This window comes from Coregonus lavaretus (assembly GCF_964263955.1).
Source record: "Coregonus lavaretus genome assembly, chromosome: 23".
Taxonomy (NCBI): domain Eukaryota; kingdom Metazoa; phylum Chordata; class Actinopteri; order Salmoniformes; family Salmonidae; genus Coregonus; species Coregonus lavaretus.
In genome coordinates this window covers 17,103,742-17,130,693 of record NC_140010.1, presented here as the reverse complement: position 1 = coordinate 17,130,693, position 26,952 = coordinate 17,103,742, and the positions used below count along the sequence as shown (strand labels likewise).

The 26,952-nt window shown below is 44.0% G+C and overlaps 1 protein-coding gene across 2 annotated transcripts; it reads left to right on the top strand.

Moving 5' to 3' along the window:
* Positions 1 to 2,104: 2,104 nt before the first annotated feature.
* Positions 2,105 to 26,952, top strand: LOC311098742 (desmoplakin-A-like). Of its 2 annotated transcripts, none has more exons than XM_084139288.1 (24): positions 2,105 to 2,535; positions 3,528 to 3,612; positions 4,218 to 4,339; positions 4,555 to 4,696; positions 6,371 to 6,496; positions 6,597 to 6,656; positions 6,774 to 6,941; positions 7,258 to 7,362; positions 7,546 to 7,641; positions 7,768 to 7,893; positions 8,572 to 8,724; positions 8,937 to 9,091; positions 9,291 to 9,417; positions 9,735 to 9,921; positions 10,193 to 10,455; positions 10,758 to 10,939; positions 11,159 to 11,297; positions 11,566 to 11,759; positions 15,201 to 15,363; positions 15,493 to 15,576; positions 15,751 to 15,858; positions 16,281 to 16,379; positions 16,583 to 18,409; positions 22,743 to 26,952. In XM_084139288.1, exons 1-24 carry the CDS (start codon positions 2,246 to 2,248, stop codon positions 25,974 to 25,976), a joined length of 8,235 nt encoding a protein of 2,744 aa, XP_083995414.1. In that variant the 5' UTR covers positions 2,105 to 2,245; the 3' UTR covers positions 25,977 to 26,952. The 2 variants fall into 2 exon arrangements, with proteins under 2 accessions (XP_083995414.1, XP_083995415.1); XM_084139289.1 differs by having other exon boundaries at positions 2,116 to 2,535; positions 16,583 to 17,080.

Genomic DNA, 26,952 nt, shown 5'->3' with positions numbered 1-26,952 from the left:
CCCCCTTGATGACAACGAGAGAGGTGGGTGAGGGAGGGAGCGGACATGAAGGCCCAACCCTGTGTCACACCAACTGTACTGTTTAGTCACGGCTGAGTGAGTCTGTAAGAGATTCATAAACTCTGACTATGCCTCTGAATCCCTCTACACTCACACTTTCCAACTTTCCATACTATAGAATTAGACATTAACAACACATACAAAAATGAGGCATGGACATGATAATTGTAACTAATTGTCATATTTCTGTTAACTACCTGATGATGCCAACCCCATTCTGTTAGAGGGAGTTAGTCAGAGTGACACAAGTCTCATCCTGCCTCAGCTGCAGTCTCTGTTAGGTGATGATAGTCAAGTGGTGCCCTGCCCTGTGTTCAGAACAGTTAACTTACACTATACACACAATGTTTGTGACACTGGCATGTTCAGTCTCGCTCTGGGGTTTGTTGCTGGTGCAGTAGGGATTATTACACATCTAAGGCGAGAAAGAAAGGAGAAAAGCAAACATGATCACTCCATTGCTGCTGAAAAAAACAACGTGTCCCTTGGGTGTGTCTGTGTGTTTTGCCCCTTCAAGACAAGAACAATGGCCTGGTTCTGGTTGTGCATATAGTAGAGAAGAATGGGGTAGAACTGTTTGGTACAAGTGCTGCGTGAAATACTGTACATTGCCAAATAGAAACGTTACTGTCCATGTTTCAATCAAAATTAAACTGTGAAGTGTCTACACCCCTCCATACCCATAGCAGAGAATGCATGTGTTCCAGTATTGGTTATAAACATCTCATTACCTTATATCAATAGCCTAGCCCTAGGAGGACATTCTTAAACACCTCTGAGAGGTATATGCACATGCAAATCACTGGTGCTTGAGGAGAGAAAACCATAAACATTGGAATGTTCTATAAGAGATCCTAATAGTGGATTCTGCTGCTCCCTACATATCAAAGATATAGCTCATGATACAAAAATAGGACCACACAAACACACACCAGAGAGAGTGCAGTAAGTCCATTAGGAATCAACACAGCCAGGATTTAAACACCAGAGGGCAGAACATATCAATCTGGAATGTCCACTCTTTCTGACCCATTGTTTAAAAAGAGACACATGACTCTGTTGTTTTATCTTTAGGACAAAAATAAGGTTAATGTCTGGCCACTATTTGTAAGTTTAAGATGGAATGGTCATAATGTTGAGAATGTGAGTGTCGTAATGTTGATGGTATCATGGCTGCTCATACAGCAGCAATAAATGTTTGGATGGTATTGTAACAAACTTCAGATCAACTTCAATTGTTCCAGCATAGCACAATCTATTCACTTGTGTGGAGTTACTGTCTTTGATTCTATGTTGATGCTCATTCATTGTCTGCCCAAAGGGCCAAAGGCCACTATACTCTCCCTTTCTCTCTCTCCCTCTCTCTCTCCCTCTCTTTCTCTCCCTCTCTCACTCTCACTCATGCATGCATGCACACACCTAGGTGTTCAAGTCTCCCATACTGGAGCAGAGCTTAAACTCTGACTCAGACTGGGTGTGTACCTCCTCCATTTCTCTCTTCTTATTTCCCTTTAATAGCCGCTTGCTCATAAACATGCATCTCCTGCACACTATGTCTAAATCGAATTGATTAAACTAATAAAACCATTATTTCCCATATTTTCATATTTAGCTTTCTAATGTTGCAAACAGAGAACAATATTGTCCCAACAATTTCACAGTAGCCTTTAAGCCCTTATTATCCATTTAAGCAATTCGTTTGAAAAAGAGGAAACCATGAGAATGAAATAATTTGTCACGCTCTTCACAGGATTATTGAGGTCGGGAAGGTCGAGTGAGGATAATAACGCGCTTCACAATATTCTTGATGTACGGAAGGTCGAGTGAGGACTGTTATTATCCTCATTCGACCTTCCCGACCTCAAATTATTTCATTCTTTGCACAGCTCTCCGGCCTATTCCCAGCAGGAGAAAGTTACCTCCAATCAGAAATATAGTCCACTGACGAAAAGTAACAAGGGGCGTTACGGCAGCCTACTGTCTGTCTTCGTTTGAGACACCGCTAGGTGTGGTCTCCGTCCAAAAACGACACTCTTCCGTGTTCTCAGTAGTACAATATCTGCGTTACAGGAGACGTCGTCGAGGTTGCGCGCAGGGACGAGCTCCATTGACGTTAAGGACTACACTTCTTCCAATACCATTTACCTTTTTTTAACAGAATTGCAAATCATAAACAGGACTGGAAATGAGTATGCACGGCTCTCAAAGTAGACTTCCGACCATGAGTCGGAGGACTAATTCTCGACCAGACCTGACGAGCGGCAGTTTCACCATTCCCAGGAATGACAGCAACCAGGTCTTCGTCGGTGGAAACGGCTATCAACAAGAATATGGAGATGGATACATCTATTCACAAACTTTCTCCAAATCTTCCATGGGGGGAGGGGGAGGTGGTGGAGGTGGAGGGGCCTACGGAGGGGGAGGTGGAGGGGGCTACGGAGGGGGAGGTGGAGCGGGCTACGGAGGGGGAGCAAGGTATGTAATGTGTACCTTACATGCAGAATTACAGTTAGCCTAAATAAAGCACAGGGGGCAATTCCATGGTAATTCCATGGTAATGTAATTATGCTGACATAATGCTGATTTTTCACTTTAAAATGTATACCAAAAAAAAAACATTGATTTCAAAGTTTAACTAACCATACAATTCTATGAACAAGGACTACTTTTAACAATTGACACCATTCAACCTATAGGGTTTGGAACTTTAATGCCAATTATCTCAGAATCATCTTTTTGCAGATAGAACCTTATAGTCCCAAGCTCTAGTGTAAATATAAACCTGGACTGTTTTAGATAAGTGTTGAATAGACCATTCATTAAAGATATGCACAATGAAAATGAATGAAACTCTGTTTTGTCAAATACATAATAATAGTCTATTGTATCAGCATATCTTTTAATTATATAATTAGATCATTAAATACCCAGAAAATTCACTGTTTATTTAAAAGCTTTATTAATTATCATTACATTTAATTACACATTTAAATACATTGAAATCAATGGTCGTTGATTTGAGGAATCAAATGTATGATATATCCATAGCATTTTACACTTATAAAGTGCTGTTTTACGTTATGTTTAGATGATAAAACTACAGTCACACAATAGTGGTCAATTCCCTTATTCTATAGGGTTTCAATAGCCTAGGTTACATTATCTAGAATACAATCACAGACATTATTCAACTCAACACATATTCTGGGTCAGAGCCAATACATTAAGATCCATTGAGCTGTGTTCAAGAGCTGAAATGTGTTGGAAATGTTCAACACACCACACACACTTTTAACTCGATCCTCCCCCAGCTATTGCTCAAGAAGTGATGTCATCAAATGATGTCAACTACCTTGTTAATATTGTTCATATTAGTATAATGCAGATTACGAAAGTTATTATAATGGATGCTGTGTGTTACAATATAACACATTTTGATGGTGTGTTCCTTGTTTTGTAATGTTTAGTGTGCAGCTCATCCAAAACAAAGCTTCCTTCCTGCAAGGCCAGTGTCAGGAGTACCTGCAGAGAGCACAGCAGATTCTCCAGGCAGTAAGTGCTCTACATAGGTCAAAGCATAGTTATGGATGAAATCACACTTATGCACGCATGCCTGCACTTACACATACACTGACACAAGACCATATTTGGTTGTGGAAGAGCAGAATTTAAATTGGTTTAGCTTCAGCGTTATAACTGATCTTTCACTTACAAATATGAAGCCATATTTTTTACATTGAAGTCTGGGATGTTTCTATGTAAACAGAAACAGGTTTATCTGTGTTGATGCAACATCGGTAGCAGCTGTGGTCATCAGCTGGACTGATAATATCTCACGCATCCCAATATCTCACTAGAATTACTAAATTGAAAAGAGCTCTTTGCCTTTTTCTTCATGAATGGGCCATTATTACAGACCTGCTATCTTAATTTGATCACTTAGTTGTCACATAATTTTCCTGCACAGCAGGATTCACATAATATTTCACATTTCCTGTTGCTGTAGGATTATTTTCCTGCTGTGAGAAACTGGTCAAATAAGGTAGTGGATCTGTAGTAGCTTACTGGGCAGTCTTGTGGACAGTGTGAGTATGTTGACAGTACTGGGTTGTGTGTGTGTGTATTGTTGTACTGACCATATGATTGTCCTCCCCCAGGGTGGTCCAGCAGTGGAGGTGGACAAGCTGATGACTATGTCCGCTGAGAATATAGACCAGCTGAATGGATGTGCCATAGAGCTGCAGCAAATGAGACAACCCAATGATATCATCATCAGGAGGCAAGGACAGCTGTCTGTGTGAGAGAGAGATAGAGAGGGAGTGAAAGAATGCATCTGTGTTTGTGTGTGTGAAAGAAAGAAAGAGTGTGTGTTTGTGTGTATTTGATAAATGTATTTGCATATTTGTTTTCTTTTACATTTGTGCTTAAAAACAGATGGGACAAATCTCCTCTTATCTTTCATGTCTGACACTTCCTGTCTCTCCCTCCCTACAGCATACAGCAGCTCCAGAACATGCAGAGTGGGATCATCTCCTCCTTCAGTGGGACGACCCAGAGACAGAACAAAGGCAGCATTGGCTGGGAGGAGAGAGGGAGGACCTACACTGATGCCATTTCCTGGATCGGCCAACAGAAGGTATTATAAAACCAGCATCATTTATTTAGCGATTCCCCCTCAAGGTGATTGTATAGGGTGCAATTGATGACTTCATCACTCTGGAACTCACCCCCTAGACAATATACCATCCTCATCTCCAAGCTTTAAACCGGTATAGAGCAGTAGGAAATTGTGTGAGAGAGTGTGTGTGTGATGGGAAGTTGGAGCATGACACGCATCTTATCGCAGAATCTGACCTGCTGGAACACAAACCACCACAATGCCAAAACATGAACGCTCAGAAAGAGAGAGAGACAGATAGACGAGAGCGAGGAAGACAGGAACAGAGACTGAGCAAGAGAGACAGAAACATGGGAAAAGAAGGAGAGGAGTGTGAAATCTGACACTCACCCCTGACTCATGTAATTATGGGACATGACTGATCACTTGCATGCCTATGAGAACACACCCTGCACGCCTTGCTTCCAACTAATTCACTCACACACACCACTCCCTGCCTCTCTCCCTATCCCTTCATCTTCCTCTCTCTCACCCCTTCCCTATCATTATCTCACCAGAGATCTTCCCTTGTTCCTCATCGCACAGAGTTTTTCCCCTCTCTCTGTGTCTTTCTGGCTTTGTCACTGCATGTTGAGTACAGTACATTCTCTCTTTCTCTATCACGTTGAGTCAATAAAGGTATTGGCAAGTCTCTCTCTCTCTCTCTCTCTCTCTCTCTCTCTCTCTCTCTCTCTCTCTCTCTCTCTCTCTCTCTCTCTCTCTCTCTCTCCTCTCTCTCTCTCTCTCTCTCTCTCTCTCTCTCTCTCTTCTCTCTCTCTCTCTCTCTCTCTCCTCTCTCTCTCTCTCTCTCTCCTCTCTCTCTCTCTCTCTCTCTCTCTCTCTCCTCTCTCTCTCTCATCTCTCTCTCTCTCTCTCTCTCTCTCTCTCTCTCTCTCTCTCTCTCTCTCTCTCTCTCTCTCTCTCTCTCTCTCTCTCTCTCTCTCTCTCTCTCTCTCAAAAGTGAGGTCAAAGTCTATTAACTCCGACAGTCTCGCTCATCAAACACACATTTGTGTTTCTACAACTTACCAGCCATAAATGTATGAAAGAAAGGTGGGGAAAGAAAATCAAAGAAAGAAGAGAAGAAAAGGGGTGTGTGAAGCGCAGTAGAAACTGGCTGGGGTGGAGTTGGTTGGGTGGCTGGGGTCAAGGTGGTTGGCCACCCACCCACCCACCCCCAGCCAGTTTCTACTGAGCAGAACTCGCCCCTTTTTCTTATCAAAGCTGAGTGGATTGGAGTGAACTCTACAGGGGGAATAGTTGGAATAGTTTCCTGCTGATGACAGACACGCTGATCAGTTAACGGTTATTTACTGCCATCTAGAGAATAGACTTAGGAAGGACACATTTGTTCAGCCTTCCACACAAACAGATCATTGGTTTCGCTAGCACTTTATCACTGTCCTACAGCTGGTATGGAACTGGTGTTAACCAGAAAATACTCAATAGAATTGCTTACTACATGACACCAAATGATACTTATTTTTATGAATCCTGAAGCAGAGAGGTTGTTATTCAGTAATACTAATGTAATTAAGCTATTATTGAGTAAATACTAGCAAAACTTCATACATGTTGGTGCCATGATTTTTCTTAGACTCAGTGTTGTTGAGAAAATAGAGTAAGCTGTATCTCCTGTATATCTGTCTGCAGCGTCTGATCGAGACGTCTCCGTGGGGTGAGGACGCGGCCACCATCGAGCAACAGATCCTCAACCAGAAGAAGTTCCACAGCTCTATACAGAGGAGCCAAGAGGTGGATCGCGCCAGGGATGAACTGGTACGTACTATAGTGTTGACTATAACAAGTGCTCCTTGGTCAGGTAACATAGTCGTGAAAAACGTCTGGTCCTACTAATCGTCTGTGTGTCTTTACTCAGGCCCAAAAGGATGACAAGGGTGGCCTCCATTCCCTGCAGCAAGAATGGGACAGTCTGCAGGTATGAGTCCATATTAACAACAATTTAACAAAATAAAGTTATTTGATCATTCCTTTCTTCATAGTTGTATTCACTAGCCTCATTGTGCTCATCTTGGTTAATCTTCTCCTCTGTCAGAAAATGTCGTTTGCTCGTACGGGCCAGCTGAGAGAGCTGCAGAACATCCTTGAGGAGATCTCCAGGGCCATCATGTGGGTCAACGAGAGGGAGGAGGAGGAGCTGGTGTTCGACTGGGGAGACAAGAACATTGACGTCTACATCCCCAAGAAACAGGAGAGCTACTCCGTAAGGCCTTACAATGCTGACATGATATGTATCTATTCAGTGGACTCACTACTGTAGTCTTGTGTTATCGCACTTCCAAAGTCTTGTTTTCACTCTGCTATTTACGAATGAACATGAAGTAGCAGAATATCAAGGTCTGCGCACTGGTAACCATGAGGAGATAAGCCTCCTAGTCTGCGACCCAAATGTCACCCTATACCCTATTTAGTGCACTCCTTTTAGTGCACTGTATAGAGAATAAGGGCCATCTGGGATGCATACCTATACTGTAGTAGCCCTTTTGTATGTTTACTCACAGTCTGTCTCTCCCTCCCAGAAACTGATGAGTGCCCTGGAGGAGAAAGAGAAGGAGCTGAACAAACTGAAGCAGAAAGTGGATGGTCTCCTGAAGAACAATCACCCAGCTTCAGACAAGATAGAGGTGAGAGTCACTGTACCCTTAGCTAGGTTTGCAGAATTCCATTAACTTTAGGAAAATGTTGGGAAAGTTACTGGAATTTTGTAAACGTACGCTTAGCTCCCCTTTAAGTAGTGAAGTGGTAACATGAGTTTGTTCTACAATATTCATGAAGTTGCTGCTAACTAACTGGTGTTTGTTCCCCAGGCCTACATGGACACTCTGCAGACCCAGTGGAGCTGGCTGCTCCAGATCACCAAGTGTATTCATGTCCACCTGAAGGAGAACGCTGCCTACAGCCAAGTAAACACACAGAATGGTGCACACACCCGCTGACACACAAACGTGTGCATAGACACACACACACACACACACACAGCTCACAGTATCTGTATCTCATGTTCTATTAAACTTCCCTCTCTACTGCAGTTCTTCAAGGAGGCCAATGAGACCTACAGCAAGCTGCAGAAGGACCATGAGAACATCCGTAAGAAGTTTACCTGTGATAAAGGAACACCTCTGGAGAACCTCACTGAGCTCCTGAAGAACCTTGAGGTACCTAACACTGAATGACACCTGAGAATGTTTCCATATAGGATCTCTCCCACAACTATCATATTATCAACAAATAGTTGATATGAGTATGATGCATATTAGCAAGCATTTTTGCAGATACCCCTCTTTGCCCTCCTTGCTACTCATTATTGAGGATAACTCCTTCCCTCACTTATTTGCATGGCATGATTTAGAAATTGAAATGTGCACAAGATAATGCAAATTACATAGGGTATATAACAACTGTTTAGGATGGTTAAAGTTATTTAAAATAGTGGTACCATATTCTTCAGGGATAAGTGTAGGACACATCTGTGACGAGTACTGAGGATACGAAGAGGCAGGACGTAGAAGCAGGAATCAACAATGTAAAGGTTTACTTAACACTGAGCAAGAGAACAACAAAGAGCGAGTACACGACATGACACTAACAATCACACAACACTGAACAGTCCAGGGCTAAATAGGGGTGGTGATGAGATGATGAGGTGCAGGTGCGCTGGAGGTGATTAGGGTGCGTTGGGTTTCCATTCCGATGTTGCCGAGGTGGTGCGCTCAGACCGGTGGCTCAGTAGACCGGCGAATCAGAGCGCCGGAGGGGAGCAATGGGAGGAGATGTGACAACGTCCCTTTTCTGTGACCTTTATATGACCTGTGTGTTTGTGTGTCCCCATGCAGAGAGAGAAGGAGAGGGTCATGGAGAATAAGAGGCAGGTGAAGCACCTGGTGAATAAGTCCAAGAGCATCGTGAGGCTGAGACCACGTAACCCTGAAGAAAAGAGCAGCAGTGCTGTTATAGTACAGGCCCTGTGTGACTTCAAACAGGACCAGGTCAGCACACAAACACACACCAGATACTCACACACACGTACACATACATTTTAAAGTGTTAACCCATGAACTGACGTCGCTTATACACATTCTTACAATACTACCACCCCCACCCCACCCACCCCCAACACACACATACAATATTTGCACAGAAAAGATCCGCAACAGTAGTGAGTTTACACTGTTTTGCATGTGTTCTGTGTGTCCTACAGAAAGGGATCTTAAAGGGGGACGAGGGCATCCTGAAGGACAACTCCCAGCGCAGTAAGTGGCACGTGACCGGTCCTGGAGGTCTGGACATGCTGATCCCCTCTGTGTGCCTCCTCATCCCCCCGCCCAACCCCCTCAGCATCGGAATGGCCAACAAGTAAGACCCCCTCGACAACCACACTGCCTGGCTCTATGACATTACTGCCATTTCAATGGGCTAAATAACAGTGCCATGAAAATGAAATGACAGTACATACTAATAATTTCATAAAATCTGGTGTCAGAATATATGAACTGACTTTACACTGTTATGACACACTACAGATTAGTAACTGATTTTATTTTGTGTATTGCAGGAATGAACAGTACTATGAGGCCATCATGGGCATCTGGAATCAGCTCTACATCAACATCAAGAGCCTCATCTCCTGGCAGTACTGTATCAAAGACATCAACCATATCAACTCCCTCACCCTCACCATGGTAAGGCCTTAAACAAGACTATGATTTACACTGCAGAAAATCTGTCACACAAATCAATAGAGATACCCTCACAATTTAAACAAGGAACAAAGGTTTTAGGTGGCAATACATTACCATTTGGAGATATTTAACGTTGTATTTGTGTTTTAGACATTGTTTAACTCTAACATCTCTATATTTTTAATCCACAACAAGAAGTAAGTAGATGTTTAATGAGCACTCTCTCTCTCCCCTTGGCCGTCTTTAAGAGTAGCCCTCTTAGCCCACAATAGTTGTAAATCTCACTCTTCCTTCCTCTCCATCGCTCTCTTTTCTAGCTGTCCCAGATGCGTCCTGAGGAGTACCGTAACATCATTAAGAGTCTGGAGACTCACTACCAGGAGTTCCTCCGCAACAGCCACGGCTCTGAGATGTTTGGAGAGGATGAGAAGAAGAGGATGGAGGGCCAGTATACTGGAGCCCAGACCCACTATGACACACTGGTCATAGGGCTGCCTACATACAGTGAGTCCTAGGGTGCCTAGTCTACCCAGTGGAGCTTCTTAGATGGCTTAACGCCTTCCCTGTCTACAGTACAAACTACATCAGTTCAACTGAATTATTAGAGACAGGAAGGTTAAGGGAATTAATTGAATAACCAGTGGATACTGTGACCCCAATTGCTACAGATGTTTGCCAAGAAATCACTCAGATTATGTTGGATATCAGTTATAATATGAATACGTATTGCTACTCAATTCCACTAAATTCAAATTGGTTCCATTTCATTTCACAGATCAATCCAAAGTGGAGGTGGTCAAGCCGGTGGTCCAGCCTGAGCCGCCCATCAAAGCTGAGACCACCAAGATCACCAAGACATCGGTGACTAAGACCAGCACCTCCACCCAGGGCTCTACCCTGAGCCTGACCCTGCTCAGTGACCTCCACGCCCTCAGACGCAGGCTGGAGCTGGCTGAATCAGGCCTCAGCCACCACCTCCATGTTCCCCTGGGGGAGAACAGTGTGCAGGAGTGCTCACAGCGCCTCCTGAATCTGGAGGTATGCAACTGCAGCTACACCAGAGATTCAATAGAGGAAATGGGCCTATGAAAAACATAAAACTTTGCATTTCTTCCTCCTGTCTTTGATGTAATATCTGAGATAGCATGACTGGATAGGTGAAAACAATGTAAGGGAACCTGTGTGGTCAATCCTATCCAATTGTGTTTTGGAATACTGGATTCATTTAAAGTTTTCAAACATAGCCAGTAGATGGCCACTGTGTCTTTCTCATTGAATAATGTTGATAATCTTAAATGCAACCTATTCTACATGGACTAACCCTTGTTCCTGATTCTCAGGGCATACACCATGACCTGGACGGTGTGCGTGATGAGTACCTGAGGCTGAGGGAGAGGGTGGTGAGGCAGCTGGAGGGGACAGCAGCAGACTCGGAGCAGGCCAAGTTCCTCAGGAAAGAGCTGGACCTCCTCAACCAGAAACTGGGAGATCTGCAGGGGCTATCCTCTGCCTACCTCCAGAGGTACGGCTCTCACAGGAGCTTCTACCTTCTAGTCTTCTTCCTATGTTAAGAAGTGGTTGAGAAAACGAACTGGTTAGCAAATGTTTATTGAGGGTATGTTTCACCTGTGTGAAATGGTTATAGTTTGTTGTGGTGTTGTTTGATATTTCACTGTTGAAATGTCTTGTTTATTGAGATGGTGTTGTAACGTGGTCTCTGTGTGTATGTGTTCCCTGGTAGACTGTCATATCTGCAGAACTTGTTCCAGAGCCTCGTCCAGGCTGAGGATGTCATCAAGGTCCACGAGGCCCGTCTGACTGAGAAGGAGACCACCTCCCTGGATCTCAACGAGTTGGAGCGCTACAGGGCCACACTCAAGGTCAGACACACCATCAATCACCATTGCTGTCAATTTATATCTGTCAATTAGTTAATGTATCTGTCAATCAATTCTGATTGTGAGCTGTGTAATATTGCCAAATAATATATGTATATATTGCTTCGGAATTTTTTATGTGGTCTTTTGCAATTCAATATTCTAGTGTGCATTAGTGTAGTAGAACTGTGAGAGGGAGTATGTTTTGCCAAGATTAGTATCAGTGTCCAATAGTGTGTCTTGAGCATTGCCTGTTGTCTTTCCACTACAGCAAATGAAGTCTGACCTGGACCATAAGAGAGACCTTCTGAAGGCCATGGAGAGTGACCTGGCCAATGCAGTACACGTGAACAGTCAGATCTCAGCCTCCTTACACAAGTGTGATGTGGACCTGTCCAAGTATGCTGACCTGGTGACCCAGATGTCTGACCGCTGGCGACGCATCCAGACCCAGATCGACAGCAGGTGAGGACCCTTAGATCTCTAAACATACACTTCTCACATACACTCTCACAAACTCTTCAATACCCATGCAATGATTCATATTCAGTTCTGATGTTTCATAAAAATCGCCTCTATGCCCTCGTAGTGGATCATTTTTGCTAGTATCCAGCAACTCTATTGACCTAACTATCTATTGACCTATCTATTGACCTAACTATCTATTGACCCAACTATCTGTTGACCTAACTATCTATTGACCCAACTATATATTGACCCAACTATCTATTGACCTAACTATTGACCTAACTATCTATTGACCCAACTATCTATTGACCTAACTATCTATTGACCTAACTATTGACCTAACTATGTATTGACCCAACTATCTATTGACCTAACTATCTATTGACCTAACTATCTATTGACCCAACTATCTATTGACCCAACTATCTATTGACCTAACTATTGACCTAACTATCTATTGACCCAACTACCTATCGACCCAACTATCTATTGACCTAACTATCTATTGACCCAACTATCTATTGACCTAACTATCTATTGACCCAACTATCTATCGACCTAACTATCTATTGACCCAACTATCTATTGACCTAACTATCTATTGACCTAACTATCTATTGACCTAACTATCTATTGACCCAACTATCTATTGACCCAACTACCTATCGACCCAACTATCTATTGACCTAACTATCTATTGACCCAACTATCTATTGACCCAACTATCTATTGACCCAACTATCTATTGACCCAACTATCTATCGACCCAACTATCTATTGACCTAACTATTGACCTAACTATCTATTGACCAAACTATCTATTGACCCAACTATCTATTGACCCAACTATCTATTGACCTAACTATCTATTGACCCAACTATGTATTGACCCAACTATCTATTGACCTAACTATTGACCTAACTATCTATTGACCCAACTATCTATTGACCCAACTATCTATTGACCTAACTATTGACCTAACTATCTATTGACCCAACTATCTATTGTCCCAACTATCTATTGACCCAACTATCTATTGACCTAACTATCTATTGACCCAACTATCTATTGTCCCAACTATCTATTGACCCAACTATCTATTGACCTAACTATCTATTGACCCAACTATCTATTGACCCAACTACCTATCGACCCAACTATCTATTGACCTAACTATCTATTAACCCAACTATCTATTGACCTAACTATCTATTGACCCAACTATCTATCGACCTAACTATCTATTGACCCAACTATCTATTGACCTAACTATCTATTGACCTAACTATCTATTGACCCAACTACCTATCGACCCAACTATCTATTGACCTAACTATCTATTGACCCAACTATCTATTGACCTAACTATCTATTGACCCAACTATATATTGACCCAACTATCTATTGACCTAACTATTGACCTAACTATATATTGACCCAACTATCTATTGACCTAACTATTGACCTAACTATCTATTGACCCAACTATCTATTGACCCAACTATCTATTGACCCAACTATCTATTGACCTAACTATCTATTGACCCAACTATCTATTGACCCAACTACCTATCGACCCAACTATATATTGACCCAACTATCTATTGACCTAACTATTGACCTAACTATCTATTGACCCAACTATATATTGACCCAACTATCTATTGACCTAACTATTGACCTAACTATCTATTGACCCAACTATCTATTGACCTAACTATCTATTGACCCAACTATCTATTGACCCAACTATATATTGACCCAACTATCTATTGACCTAACTATCTATTGACCCAACTATCTATCGACCCAACTATCTATTGACCTAACTATATATTGACCCAACTATCTATTTACCTAACTATTGACCTAACTATCTATTGACCCAACTATCTATTGACCCAACTATATATTGACCCAACTATCTATTGACCTAACTATTGACCTAACTATCTATTGACCCAACTATCTATTGACCTAACTATCTATTGACCTAACTATTGACCTAACTATGTATTGACCCAACTATCTATTGACCTAACTATCTATTGACCCAACTATCTATTGACCTAACTATCTATTGACCTAACTATCTATTGACCTAACTATCTATTGACCCAACTATCTATTGACCCAACTACCTATCGACCCAACTATCTATTGACCTAACTATCTATTGACCCAACTATCTATTGACCCAACTATCTATTGACCCAACTATCTATTGACCCAACTATCTATCGACCCAACTATCTATTGACCTAACTATTGACCTAACTATCTATTGACCAAACTATCTATTGACCCAACTATCTATTGACCCAACTATCTATTGACCTAACTATCTATTGACCCATCTACCTATCGACCCAACTATCTATTGACCTAACTATCTATTGACCCAACTATCTATTGACCCAACTATCTATTGACCCAACTATCTATTGACCCAACTATCTATTGACCTAACTATGTATTGACCCAACTATCTATTGACCCAACTATCTATTGACCCAACTATCTATTGACCCAACTATCTATTGACCTAACTATCTATTGACCTAACTATCTATTGACCCAACTATCTATTGACCCAACTATCTATTGACCTAACTATCTATTGACCCAACTATCTATCGCCCTAACTATCTATTGACCCAACTATCTATTGACCCAACTATCTATTGACCCAACTATCTATTGACCTAACTATCTATTGACCCAACTATCTATTGACCCAACTATCTATTGACCCAACTATCTATTGACCCAACTATCTATTGACCTAACTATCTATTGACCCAACTATCTATTGACCCAACTATCTATTGACCCAACTATATATTGACCCAACTATCTATTGACCTAACTATCTATTGACCTAACTATCTATTGACCCAACTATCTATTGACCTAACTATCTATTGACCTAACTATCTATTGACCCAACTATCTATTGACCTAACTATCTATTGACCCAACTATCTATTGACCCAACTATATATTGACCCAACTATCTATTGACCTAACTATCTATTGACCTAACTATATATTGACCTAACTATCTATTGGGACTAACTGTTCCTCTTTCTCTTCTCCCTCTATATCGCCCTCCTTTTCTCCATTAAATCAAATCAAATCAAGCTTGATTTATACAGCACATTTCAGACATGGAATGCAATGCAATGTGCTTCACAGGAAAAAACTAATAAAAAACGATGAAAAATAAAATGTCCAATATTTACTACACAACAAACATAAGATGATAAAAACTAAAGAATAACAATAAAAACTGAATGACTAAAACGCACCCTAAGGAAAAGCAAATCTAAAAAGGTGTGTTTTAAGATCTCTTTTAAATATGTCCATAGTTTCGGCCGTCCTCAGGTTTTCTGTCAGGCTATTCCTGAGGCATAATAACATCCCTCTCTCATCAGAGTGTGGGACCTGGAGAAGCAGGAGAAACAGCTGAGACATTTCCAGCAGAGCAGCGGAGTGGTGGACCAGTGGATAGACAACGCTAGACAGCGCCAGGACACCCTGCAGACAGCCAAGTTTAGCAACATCCAGGTCCTCATGGAGCACCTCAACCAACAGAAGGTAGGCCACTGCACAGCCATCCCAGAAATATATATTTGTAATGTTGTTGTACAATTCTGTACAGTACAGAGACTGACTGGTTGTTTCAGGTATGATTGATATATTCTAATGCACTCATGAATCTATCAGGTGCTGCACAGTGAGATCAAAGGGAAGAAGGAAAAGGTGGAGGATGTACAGAAGGATGCGGACACCTGCTCTGCCTCCATCAAGGTGAATGCCATTCTTTCAAAACCTGTCATTCTCTCAACACCTTCAATTTGGTTGTCACTGAAAGTATCTTACCAGTTTGAATACCACATCAGCACCTAAAACCCTTACATACTGTAGCATGTACAATGCAAATGCTAAATGCCTGTGTTCACACGTTGTGCTACTTCATTCCAGGACTATGAGCTGCAGCTGGCCTCCTACAGTGCAGGACTGGAGACCCTGTTGAACATCCCTATCAAGAGAACCATGCTCCAGTCCCCTGCCACTGTGGTCAGACAGGAGGTAATTGAGCAGCCTGTCCAACAGGGGGCAGTAGACAGTGTTAGAAATATGTCAGGGCTGTATTCATAAAGCGTCTCAGAATAGGATCAGTTTAGCTTTTTAGAGCATAATGAATATGGTTATATGGACAGACGTTTTATCAATACAGGGCCTGGTCTTTACCCTGCTTATGTGGGTAAATGGGATCCTGAGGCCTGAGGTGGCATAAGCCCTGTCATGTCAGTCATTACCATTATGTTAATCTGAATGTGGTAATCCTTGTTTTTTGGCTAGATTTCTATTTGGCTCTATTAAAAAATTATCCTAAATGCTGGCAAATAACCTTTCCAATTAACTCTGTTGTAGTGGCTGTTTTTTATGTTTTCACACTAATAATGTATGTCTGCTTGTTTATCTATAAACTCTAACTGTAATCCCACTAGGGTGCTGACCTCCAGTCTCGCTACATAGAGCTCCTGACCCGCTCCAGTGACTATTACAAGTTCCTGGGGGAGATGCTCAAGAACATGGAGGAACTGAAGGTAAGGGCGTGAAGGCACATACAAATATATATAATGAGTTTGCGATATGTAGCATATGTGTTCCCTCCTAATAAGACCGTAGAATATTAATTTCTAGTGATATGACTTTCCCTGGTTACGATTGGGTTAGGGTAATCTGATCCTAGATCAGTTGTTATGGTCAACTACCATCTCAATGCGACCCTCCTATTTCCCACCCTCAGATTAGGAACACCAAGATTGAGATGCTGGAGGAGGAGCTTCGTCGTCTAAAGGAGGACATCGGGGACCGCAGCCAGAAGAACCGTTCCTTAGAGGACGCCCTGTCCCGCTACAAGCTGGAGCTCACCCAGTCTAAAGAACAGCTCATCTCCATGGAGGAGGTGAAGAGGACCACAGCCGTGCAGGCCAGCGTGGCCAGGGAGAGCCTGGACACCACCAGCAGCCAGCTGACTGAGCTCAACGACAAGTTGGCCCGTCTCACCTACCAGTTGGACGAGGAGAAGAGGAAGAAGAGGCTGGCCGAGGAGCGCTATACAAGCCAGCAGGAAGAGTACGAGGCGGCCGTGCGCCGGCGCCAGAAGGAGCTGGACGAGCTCAACTGGTCCAAGATCGACTTGGAGAAGGCAGTGAAGGACAAGGAGCGCGAGCTGGAGAGGCTGAGGATGCAGCTGGAAGAGGAGGCCACGAGGAGGCGTGGGGCAGAGCAGGAAATCTCTAAGGTAAGAACCCAGTGCAACCAGGAGATGAGTAACCTTAAGCAAACCTATGAGTCGGAGATCCACGTCACCAAGACCACCATCCTCAAGGCTTCTCAGCAGAAACAGGAGGACACGGCCGAGCTCAAACTGCAGTGTGAGGGACTGGAAGCAGATAAAAGGGATCTAGAAGAGGAGTTGAGGAGGTTGAGACTGTCTGTGACTCAGACTGAGGAGATGAGGAGGAAGGCAGAGGATGAGGCCCATCAGCAGAGGTCTACAGGGACGGAGGAGTCGAGGAGGAGGAGAGAGCTGGAGATACAGCTCCAGACTGTGGTCACCCAGAGAGGAGAGGAGGAGCTGAGGCAGAAGGAGGCGCTGGCCGAGGCCACCAGGAGCAGCCAGGAGAAGAGCAGGCAGATCAGTCTTCTCACACACAACCTGGAGGAGGAGGGCAAGAGGAGGAGTGCACTGGAGATTGAGGTCACCAAGCTCAGGCAGTCCTACACTGAGCTGCAGACCAGGAATGCCACCTCTCGGGAGGTCATCAACAAGCTCAAGATCTCAGAGCAGGAGATCCAATTGGTCCGAGTGGAGCTGGAAAAGCAGACCAACGAGAGGACCAAGGCTGAGACAACTGCTACCAGGCTGCAGAGCCGCATCCGGGACCTACAGGCCATGGTGGACGGTCTAGAAGTGGAGATGGAGAAGCAGAAGAAAACCACCCAGGATGAGTTCACCCGCAGGAAGAGGATTGAGTCTGAGCTGGAGAAGATGACCCAGAGCTGCAGAGAACACACCACCACCATCAACACCCTCAGGGCCAGGCAGGAAGAGGTGTCCACCTCAGGGAGGAAGTACGAAAAGGAGCTCAGGGCTCTCCAGGAGGCTCTGGACAAGAGCCTGCAGGAGCACAAGGCCACAACGGAGCACCTGGCTCAGGCATCTACAGAGTTAAAGGCTCTCCAACAGCAACTCTCCCAAGAGCAGGGGAAGGTCCGTGAGGTCAATATCCGCATTGAGAGCCTCTACAAAACCATTGAGGAGAAGAGCCGGCTGCTCAATGAAGCCACCACAGAGATTGAGAAACTCCAGAGCCTTACTCAGAAGCTGACCAAGGAGAGGCTGAGGCTGGAGGAGGAACTGAGAGGAGTGAAGCAGGAGAAAGAGCAACTGAAACTAAACAGAGATAGTGTGGATGGAGAGAGCCAAGCCCAGATCTCATCCCTGCATGTCCAGCTCCAGAGCAGCAGCAAGATGACACTGGAACTCCAAGCCCTCATCAAGGACCTGACCAAGGAGAGGGAAAAGCTAAAGTTGGATTTGGACAAAGTCCAAAAGCAATCCATAGAGGTATTTTGATTGATCTGAGGGGTCAATTCCAAATAATTCCAACAACCCTGCATGAATGAATGAGTGGCACTGGGAGGATTAAGTTCAAATAATTTACAGTGGGGTCTAAACTTATTGGATCCCTTAATAAAGATTAATACAAAATATAATAAATAATACAAATACTGAGCTATGTTTTATGCTAAAAAAAATTATACTAATACAATTGTTCAGAGAAATATATTTTATTTAACAAGAAGTAATGAAAAAATCTAAAAAAAGATAGGGGTAAAAATTATTGGATCACATGTTTTCAATACTCCAGCCCCCTACCCCTTGCGAGGATAACGACACTGAGCCTTTTTCTAAAATGTTTTATGAGATTAGAGAACACATTGGGAGGGATCTTAGACCATTCCTCCATACAGAATATTTCCAGATCCTTGATATACAGTGGGGAGAACAAGTATTTGATACACTGCCGATTTTGCAGGTTTTCCTACTTACAAAGCATGTAGAGGTCTGTAATTTTGTATCATAGGTACACTTCAACTGTGAGAGACGGAATCTAAAACAAAAATCCAGAAAATCACATTGTATGATTTTTAAGTAATTAATTTGCATTTTATTGCATGACATAAGTATTTGATACATCAGAAAAGCATAACTTAATATTTGGTACAGAAACCTTTGTTTGCAATTACAGAGATCATACGTTTCCTGTAGGTCTTGACCAGGTTTGCACACACTGCAGAAGGGATTTTGGCCCACTCCTCCATACAGACCTTCTCCAGATCCTTCAGGTTTCGGGGCTGTCGCTGGGCAATACGGACTTTCAGCTCCCTCCAAAGATTTTCTATTGGGTTCAGGTCTGGAGACTGGCTAGGCCACTCCAGGACCTTGAGATGCTTCTTACAGAGCCACTCCTTAGTTGCCCAGGCTGTGTGTTTCGGGTCGTTGTCATGCTGGAAGACCCAGCCACGACCCATCTTCAATGCTCTTACTGAGGGAAGGAGGTTGTTGGCCAAGATCTCGCGATACATGGCCCCATCCATCCTCCCCTCAATACGGTGCAGTCGTCCTGTCCCCTTTGCAGAAAAGCATCCCCAAAGAATGATGTTTCCACCTCCAAGCTTCACGGTTGGGATGGTGTTCTTGGGGTTGTACTCATCCTTCTTCTTCCTCCAAACACGGCGAGTGGAGTTTAGACCAAAAAGCTCTATTTTTGTCTCATCAGACCACATGACCTTCTCCCATTCCTCCTCTGGATCATCCAGATGGTCATTGGCAAACTTCAGACGGGCCTGGACATGCGCTGGCTTGAGCAGGGGGACCTTGCGTGCGCTGCAGGATTTTAATCCATGACGGCGTAGTGTGTTACTAATGGTTTTCTTTGAGACTGTGGTCCCAGCTCTCTTCAGGTCATTGAACAGGTCCTGCCGTGTAGTTCTGGGCTGATCCCTCACCTTCCTCATGATCATTGATGCCCCACGAGGTGAGATCTTGCATGGAGCCCCAGACCGAGGGTGATTGACCGTCATCTTGAACTTCTTCCATTTTCTAATAATTGCGCCAACAGTTGTTACCTTCTCACCAAGCTGCTTGCCTATTGTCCTGTAGCCCATCCCAGCCTTGTGCAGGTCTACAATGTTATCCCTGATGTCCTTACACAGCTCTCTGGTCTTGGCCATTGTGGAGAGGTTGGAGTCTGTTTGATTGAGTGTGTGGACAGGTGTCATTTATACAGGTAACGAGTTCAAACAGGTGCAGTTAATACAGGTAATGAGTGGAGAACAGGAGGGCTTCTTAAAGAAAAACTAACAGGTCTGTGAGAGCTGGAATTCTTACTGGTTGGTAGGTGATCAAATAATTATGTCATGCAATAAAATGCAAATTAATTACTTAAAAATCATACAATGTGATTTTCTGGATTTTTGTTTTAGATTCCGTCTCTCACAGTTGAAGTGTACCTATGATAAAAATTAACATTAACCTGCAAAATCGGCAGTGTATCAAATACTTGTTCTCCCCACTGTACTTGTTGATTTTGTGATCAATTAACATTTATTTTGTGGATTTTGATGTGTGCTTGAGGTTATTGTCTTGCTGGAAGATTCACTTGCGGTCTAGTTTCAGCCCCCTGGCAGAGGCAACCAGGTTTTTTGCTAAAATGTCCTGGTACTTGGTAAAGTTCATAATGCCGTTGACCTTAACAAGGGCCAAATACCTCTATTTTCATGTAATCTGACCATAGCACTACCTGGAGTTTGCTAATCGCCATTTGCGCTTGGATTGGAACCGGCGCTATGGTCATATGACACGAAAATAGACATCTTTGGCCATGCACCCCAGCGGTGGTTTTGGCCTTCGAAAGAACAATGCATATGCAGAAAATACCTCATCCTTAATGTAAAGAAATGGTTAATTGACCACAAAATCAAAATGTTGCTATGGACATCTCAGTCTCCGGACTTGATCCCATTGAAAACCTGCGGTTTGAATTGAAGAGAGCAGTCCATAAGCGCAGATGAAGGATATCAAAGATCTGGAAAGATTCTGTGTGGAGGAATGGTCTAAGATCCCTCCAAATGTGTTCTCCAATCTCATAAAACATTTTAGAAAAATGCTCAGTGTCGTTATCCTTGCAGGGGAGAGGGTGCTGGAGTATTGAAAACAGGGGAACCAATATTTATTTTTAATTACTTGAAAAACAAAATCTCTTTCTCTTAGAAATTGTATTAGTATAAAATAATAGCATTAAAAAAGAATATTGCATACACTATAGCTTAGTATTGGTATTATTTATTTTATATAGTATTTTTTGCTGATCTTTATCAAGGGATCGAATCATTTTGGACCCCACTGTATATGATGATTCAATGTTTTCTATGATTCTGATTCTGAACCACAAAGGTTTTGGGTAACACTTTATGTTAAGGGTGTGTAATAAAACATTTATAAGGCATTTATAAAACATTAATAAGGCATTTATAAACAGTTTGCTCACCATTTATTAATCATTACTCCCACATTTGTAAATGTTAGTAAGCTAGAAATTCACACATTTATATACACAACACATGCACAAAACATTAGGAACACCTGCTCTTTCCATGACATAGACTGTGAAAGCGATGATCCCTAATTGATGCCACCTGTTAAATCCACTTCAATCAGTGTAGATGAAGGGGAGGAGACAGGTTAAAGAAGGATTGTTAAGCCTTGAGACAATTGAGACATGGATTGTGTATGTGTGCCATTCAGAGGGTGAATGGGCAAGACAAAATATTTAAGTGCCTTTGAACGGGGTATGGTAGTAGGTGCCAGGCGCATCAGTTTGAGTGTGTCAAGAACCGCAACGCTACTGGGTTTTTCACGCTCAACAGTTTCCCGTGTGTATCAAGAATGTTCCACCGCCCAAAGGACATCCAGCCAACTTGACACAACTTTGGGAAGCATTGGAGTCAACATGAGCCAGCATCCCTTCGGAACGCTTTCAACACCTTGTAGTCCCCGACTAATTGTGGCTGTTCTAAGGGCAAAAGGGGGTGCAACTCAGTATTAGGAATGTGTTGTACACTCAGTGTATATTTCCTTAAATATCCTGTGTTGTGTGCTTATTCTTTTACTAGGTACTGCTGGATTTTCTACCAATGGCATGCCCATATTTTTGTGAGAAATAACACTGGTCACTCAAAACATTTATAAAGTATTTATAAAGCAGAAATAGCGCTCACTTTAGATTAGGTGCTGCAAACATACTTTACCAATGATTAGTAAATGGTTTTAAAATGTGGGAGTAATGATTAATAAATGGTGAACACACACTTTATATAAATGCCTTGGTTTATTACGGATCCTTAAAATAAAGGTTACCATGTTTGGTCATTTCTACAGCTTTTCATTGAGATAATGGGTTTGCTTTTGTTCACTGAAATAACAATTGTATTGTCATTAACAATTAGTAACTATTAATTATGAATAATTCCTAAATCAACTGGCTAAATTATTTAATAATTTTCTCAGAGGACCAATGTTCACCACCTGACTGCTTCCATGGTTTGCACTGGACTCACTCACCGATATCTACAGTATATCACAGCAATACAGTCGCTGATTGCTGGAAATGTGCATTATATATGTCTTTGCTTACATTAGTGTTCATGTTTTTTTCTTCAATGTTTTTACCAGAAGTGGAGAGGGCAAGCCGCATGACCACAGTGTTACCTACTTTTCAAAATTACTAATATGAAAGGAATGTGTAACTAATGATTTATACAGTCTTTATCCATTCAGGTATTTTTAATATGGGAGTGTGTTGACCAATATGTCTTATTCTCTCTTTCCCTTCCAGACCTCCATGATGGTGCAGCAGTCTCAGACCCACTACACTGAAATCCTGTCTGATAGGGACGCCCTTCTGATCAAGTTGAAGCAGCTGGAACAGGACAAGACCCGCCAGGGTCACTATGAAGAGGAGCTGAATCGCATCAAGATCTCCCTGGAGACTGAGCTGCGCAACAAACAGCGTCTCCAGGATGAAAGAGACAAGATGCAAAAGGACTTCACCTACTGGAAGAGCCAGTACGAACTGAAGGAGCGCCAGATGAGGCAGGGTGACTCGGACAAGGACAAGATGGAGAGGGAGAGGCTCTCCCTGAAGAGCGAGTTGGAGCGTATGATGGTGGAGCTGAGGACCGTGGAGGAGAGGTATAAAGGCAGGCTGCAGAGCTCAGAGAGGGAGGTGTCAGACCTGGCCCTGAAGAGAGACTCCCTGGAGAGGGAGTTGAGGAGGCTTCAGCAGAGACCTGACTCCATGAGCATCCAGACCCAGACAGACGAGAAGGTGGTCACTGTGGACCCGTCTAAACTGGTGTTCGATGGGGTTCGCCGTAAGGTCACCGCCCACCAGCTGTGTGACTGCGGTATTATCAGCAAGGCCACCCTGGAGCAGCTGCTGAAGGGAAAGAGGACCGTGGAGGATGTGGCCGTCGACATCCAGCTTAGCCTCAAGGGAACAGGTGCCATTGCAGGAATGGTCAGAGGCCCCCAGGACAGGATGTCCATAACTGAAGCCAAGACCAAGAACCTTCTGAGCAAAGAGAGTGCCCTAATGCTACTGGAGGCCCAAGCTGCCACCGGCCACATCATGGACCCCAAGTTTAACGAGAAGATGTCTGTTGATGCTGCCTCCTCCAGAGGAGTGGTGGACACAGACAATAGAGACGCCCTCATGACAGCTGAAGCAGCCAGTGCAGGCTTCAAAGACCCATACACCGGCAAGCTGCTGTCCATTGGACAGGCTCTGAAGCTGAATCGTCTGGACAAGGAGACAGCCCTCCGGTTGCTCCAGGCCCAGGAGTCTGTTGGAGGAATCCTGGACCCGGTTCTGAGTGTATTCCTGCCCAAAGACCTTGCCCTTGACCGCAACCTGATTGACGAAGACCTCTACAGGGCTCTGAACAAGAAGCCCGCCTGCTATCTGGACCCAATCACTGAGAAGAAGATTAGCTATAGTGACCTAATGTTGAAGTGTAGGATTGAGCCCGCCTCTGGCATGCTGCTCCTCCCAGCCCCGGAAAAGCCCATGACCGTGCAGGGCCTCAGGGGAGAGGTGTCCGTCACAGAGCTGATCAAGTCCAACTTGCTGTCTGAGATGGATGTGCAGAAGCTGAACCAGGGCAAGCTCAGCAGCAAGGACATCGAGGACAAGCTCAAGAACTACCTTCATGGTTCTAACTGCATCGCAGGGATCTATGATGAAGCCAACAACAGGACAATGACCATCTACCAGGCCATGAAGGATGGTCTGCTCAGACGAGGAACCACCCTGGAGCTTCTGGAAGCCCAGGCTGCCTCCGGCTTCATGATCGACCCTGTCAACAATGTCTGCCTGACTGTGGATGAGGCCTGGAAGAGAGGCCTTGTGGGCAAAGAGTTCAAGGACAAGCTGATGTCTGCAGAGAGGGCTGTCACTGGATACAAAGACCCACACACTGGCAAGACCATCTCCCTCTTCCAAGCCATCGAGAAGGATCTGATTGAGAAGGGCCATGGGATTAGGCTGCTAGAGGCTCAGATAGCCAGCGGTGGCATCATCGACCCCAAGGAGAGCCACCGTATCGATGTAGACATTGCCTACAAGAGGGGCTACTTCGACAAGGAGATGAATGAGATCCTGACCTACGAAGGAGATGACACCAAGGGCTTCTTTGACCCCAACACCCAAGAGAACCTGACCTACCTGCAGCTGAAGGAGAGGTGCATCACAGACCCAAAAACTGGCCTGGTCCTCCTGCCCCTGAGGGACAAGACCAAGCCCCAGCAGACGGTTCAGCAGAGCAGCCAGAATACCGTCCTCCGTAAGAGGAGGGTAGTGATCGTGGACCCTGACACTGGAATGGAGATGACCGTGAGGGAAGCCTACAATAAGGAGCTCATTGACTATGACACCTTCCTAAGTCTCTCAGAGCAGGAGTGTGAATGGGAGGAGATCACCATCACAGCTTCTGATGGTTCAGCCCGTCTGGTGGTGGTGGACAGGAAGACAGGCACCCAGTATGACATCCAGGACTCCCTGGACCGCGGCATCATCGACCAGACCTCCCTGGAGCAGTACCGCTCAGGAACCCTGACTCTCCCTCAGTTTGCTGACCTCATCACCAGCAATAGCAACCTCAGCGAGTTGACAATGACCACCAGAAACATGGAGGACGTGGCCGCCTGCAGCAGCCCCCCCCAGGCCTGCCTCTCTTCCCCCACCGTCCGCAAGCGCTTCAACAGCATCTCCATCATCTTCTCCCCGCCAGAGGAGTTTGACGAAGGGAGCCCTGTTGCGGCCATCTTTGACACTGAGACGATGGAAAAGATCACCATTCCGGAGGCTCTACGGAGGGGCTTAGTGGATACCATTACAGCTCAGAGGCTGCTAGAGGCCCAGGCCTGTACTGGAGGCATCATCAACCCCACCAATGGCCAGAGGCTCAACCTGCAAGATGCCGTGCACCAGAGCATCATTGACGATGACATGGCCGCCAAGCTGAAGCCAGCGCAGAAGGCCTTCATGGGCTTCGAGGACGTGAAGACCAAGAGGAAGATGTCTGCGGCCGAGGCCATGAAGGAGAAATGGCTGCCTTATGAGGCCGGACAGAGGTTCCTGGAGTTCCAATACCTGACAGGAGGTCTGCTGGAGCCCAGTACGGGCCAGAAGACCTCCATCGAGGAGGCCATCCGACGAGGCTGGCTGGACGGTCGTGGGGCCCAGAAGCTCCAGGACACACGGAGCCACACCAAGAACCTGACCTGCCCCAAGACCAAGCTGAAGATCTCCTACAAGGAGGCCATGGACAGCTGCATGGTGGAGGAAGGCAAAGGCATGAAGATGCTCCAGGCCTCCTCCATGTCCACCAAGGGCATTAGTAGCCCCTACAACGTGTCCAACCCAGGCTCCCGTTCGGGGTCCAGGGCTGGCTCACTGGCCACCTCTCGTACAGGGTCTAGGAGCGGCTCTCGCAGGGGCAGTGTGGATTACTCCTCCAGCTACAGCGCCTTCACAACTTCTTCCTCCACCACCTTTAGCTCCAACTGACAGTTCTAATAATAAAACACACATATAGAGAAAAGAGGGTGTTTAGTAGATTGGGGTAGACTATGCCTATGTGATGTGGCACATTTGTTATGGTTAAGGAAGATAGAAAGTGGGTTAGGTGGGGTTAGCATTTGTGATGTGGTATATTTTTCATTGATTGTGTTTAGTTGGTGTTTTGTGCTGTCAGCTAAATCTGGTTGGGGGAATAAAGGTTGGGTATATTGAGCAATATGTTAGAATGTTTTGTTACAATTCATTCTGGATCCATGTCAATGTTTAGATTTTTAAAAACTTGAGTGAAAAGGAATTTAGTGTTGAAATATATAACATTTTACCAAATAAAACATAAACTGCTTTTATATTGTACTATGCTTTGTTTTTCTGTAGACACATGGTTGTTGTTTAATTTGACTGGGAGGGAATCACTTACTGCTTCAAAGATCCTTGGCTCACAGCATCTACAACAGGGGTAGGCAACTAGATTAAGCCATAGGACGATTTTTGTCGGAGCTATTGGCCTTGCCTTGGAAAATTAAAATAATAATTTGTAAAAATAAATATGTCATTGACTATGACACCTTCCTAAGTCTCTCAGAGCAGGAGTGTGAATGGGAGGAGATCACCATCACAGCTTCTGACCACAACTAAGCCCAAAAAGAGATTGTATTTGAAAATAACAATCATTTCATACCTTGATTACATTGATGCACTATCACTTTAAAAATATATATCTATTTCCTAAATTAAACATATTTTTAGCTGAATTCCTGGTGATTTTACAGTCTTTTTGACCAAAAACTGACCCCCCGCCACTACTTGACAATGGCATATGCTTTACAACACAATGTCCAATGGTGCTGAATTATAAAACAAGTAATAAACCATTATGAATGTACCTGTTCAATGGATGTTCTGTAATGAAATATTTTGTATTCCAAAGGAGTGAAAAATAAAGGTTTATAATTCCCAACAGTCA

Bases quoted from the DNA above. Each gene is read 5' to 3' on its own strand.
- LOC311098742 (XM_084139288.1), top strand. From the start codon at position 2,246: ATGAGTATGCACGGCTCTCAAAGTAGACTTCCGACCATGAGTCGGAGG. The intron at 6,497-6,596 runs GTACGTACTATA...GTCTTTACTCAG, and splicing joins ATCGCGCCAGGGATGAACTG to GCCCAAAAGGATGACAAGGG. The intron at 15,859-16,280 runs GTAATTGAGCAG...TAATCCCACTAG, and splicing joins CCACTGTGGTCAGACAGGAG to GGTGCTGACCTCCAGTCTCG.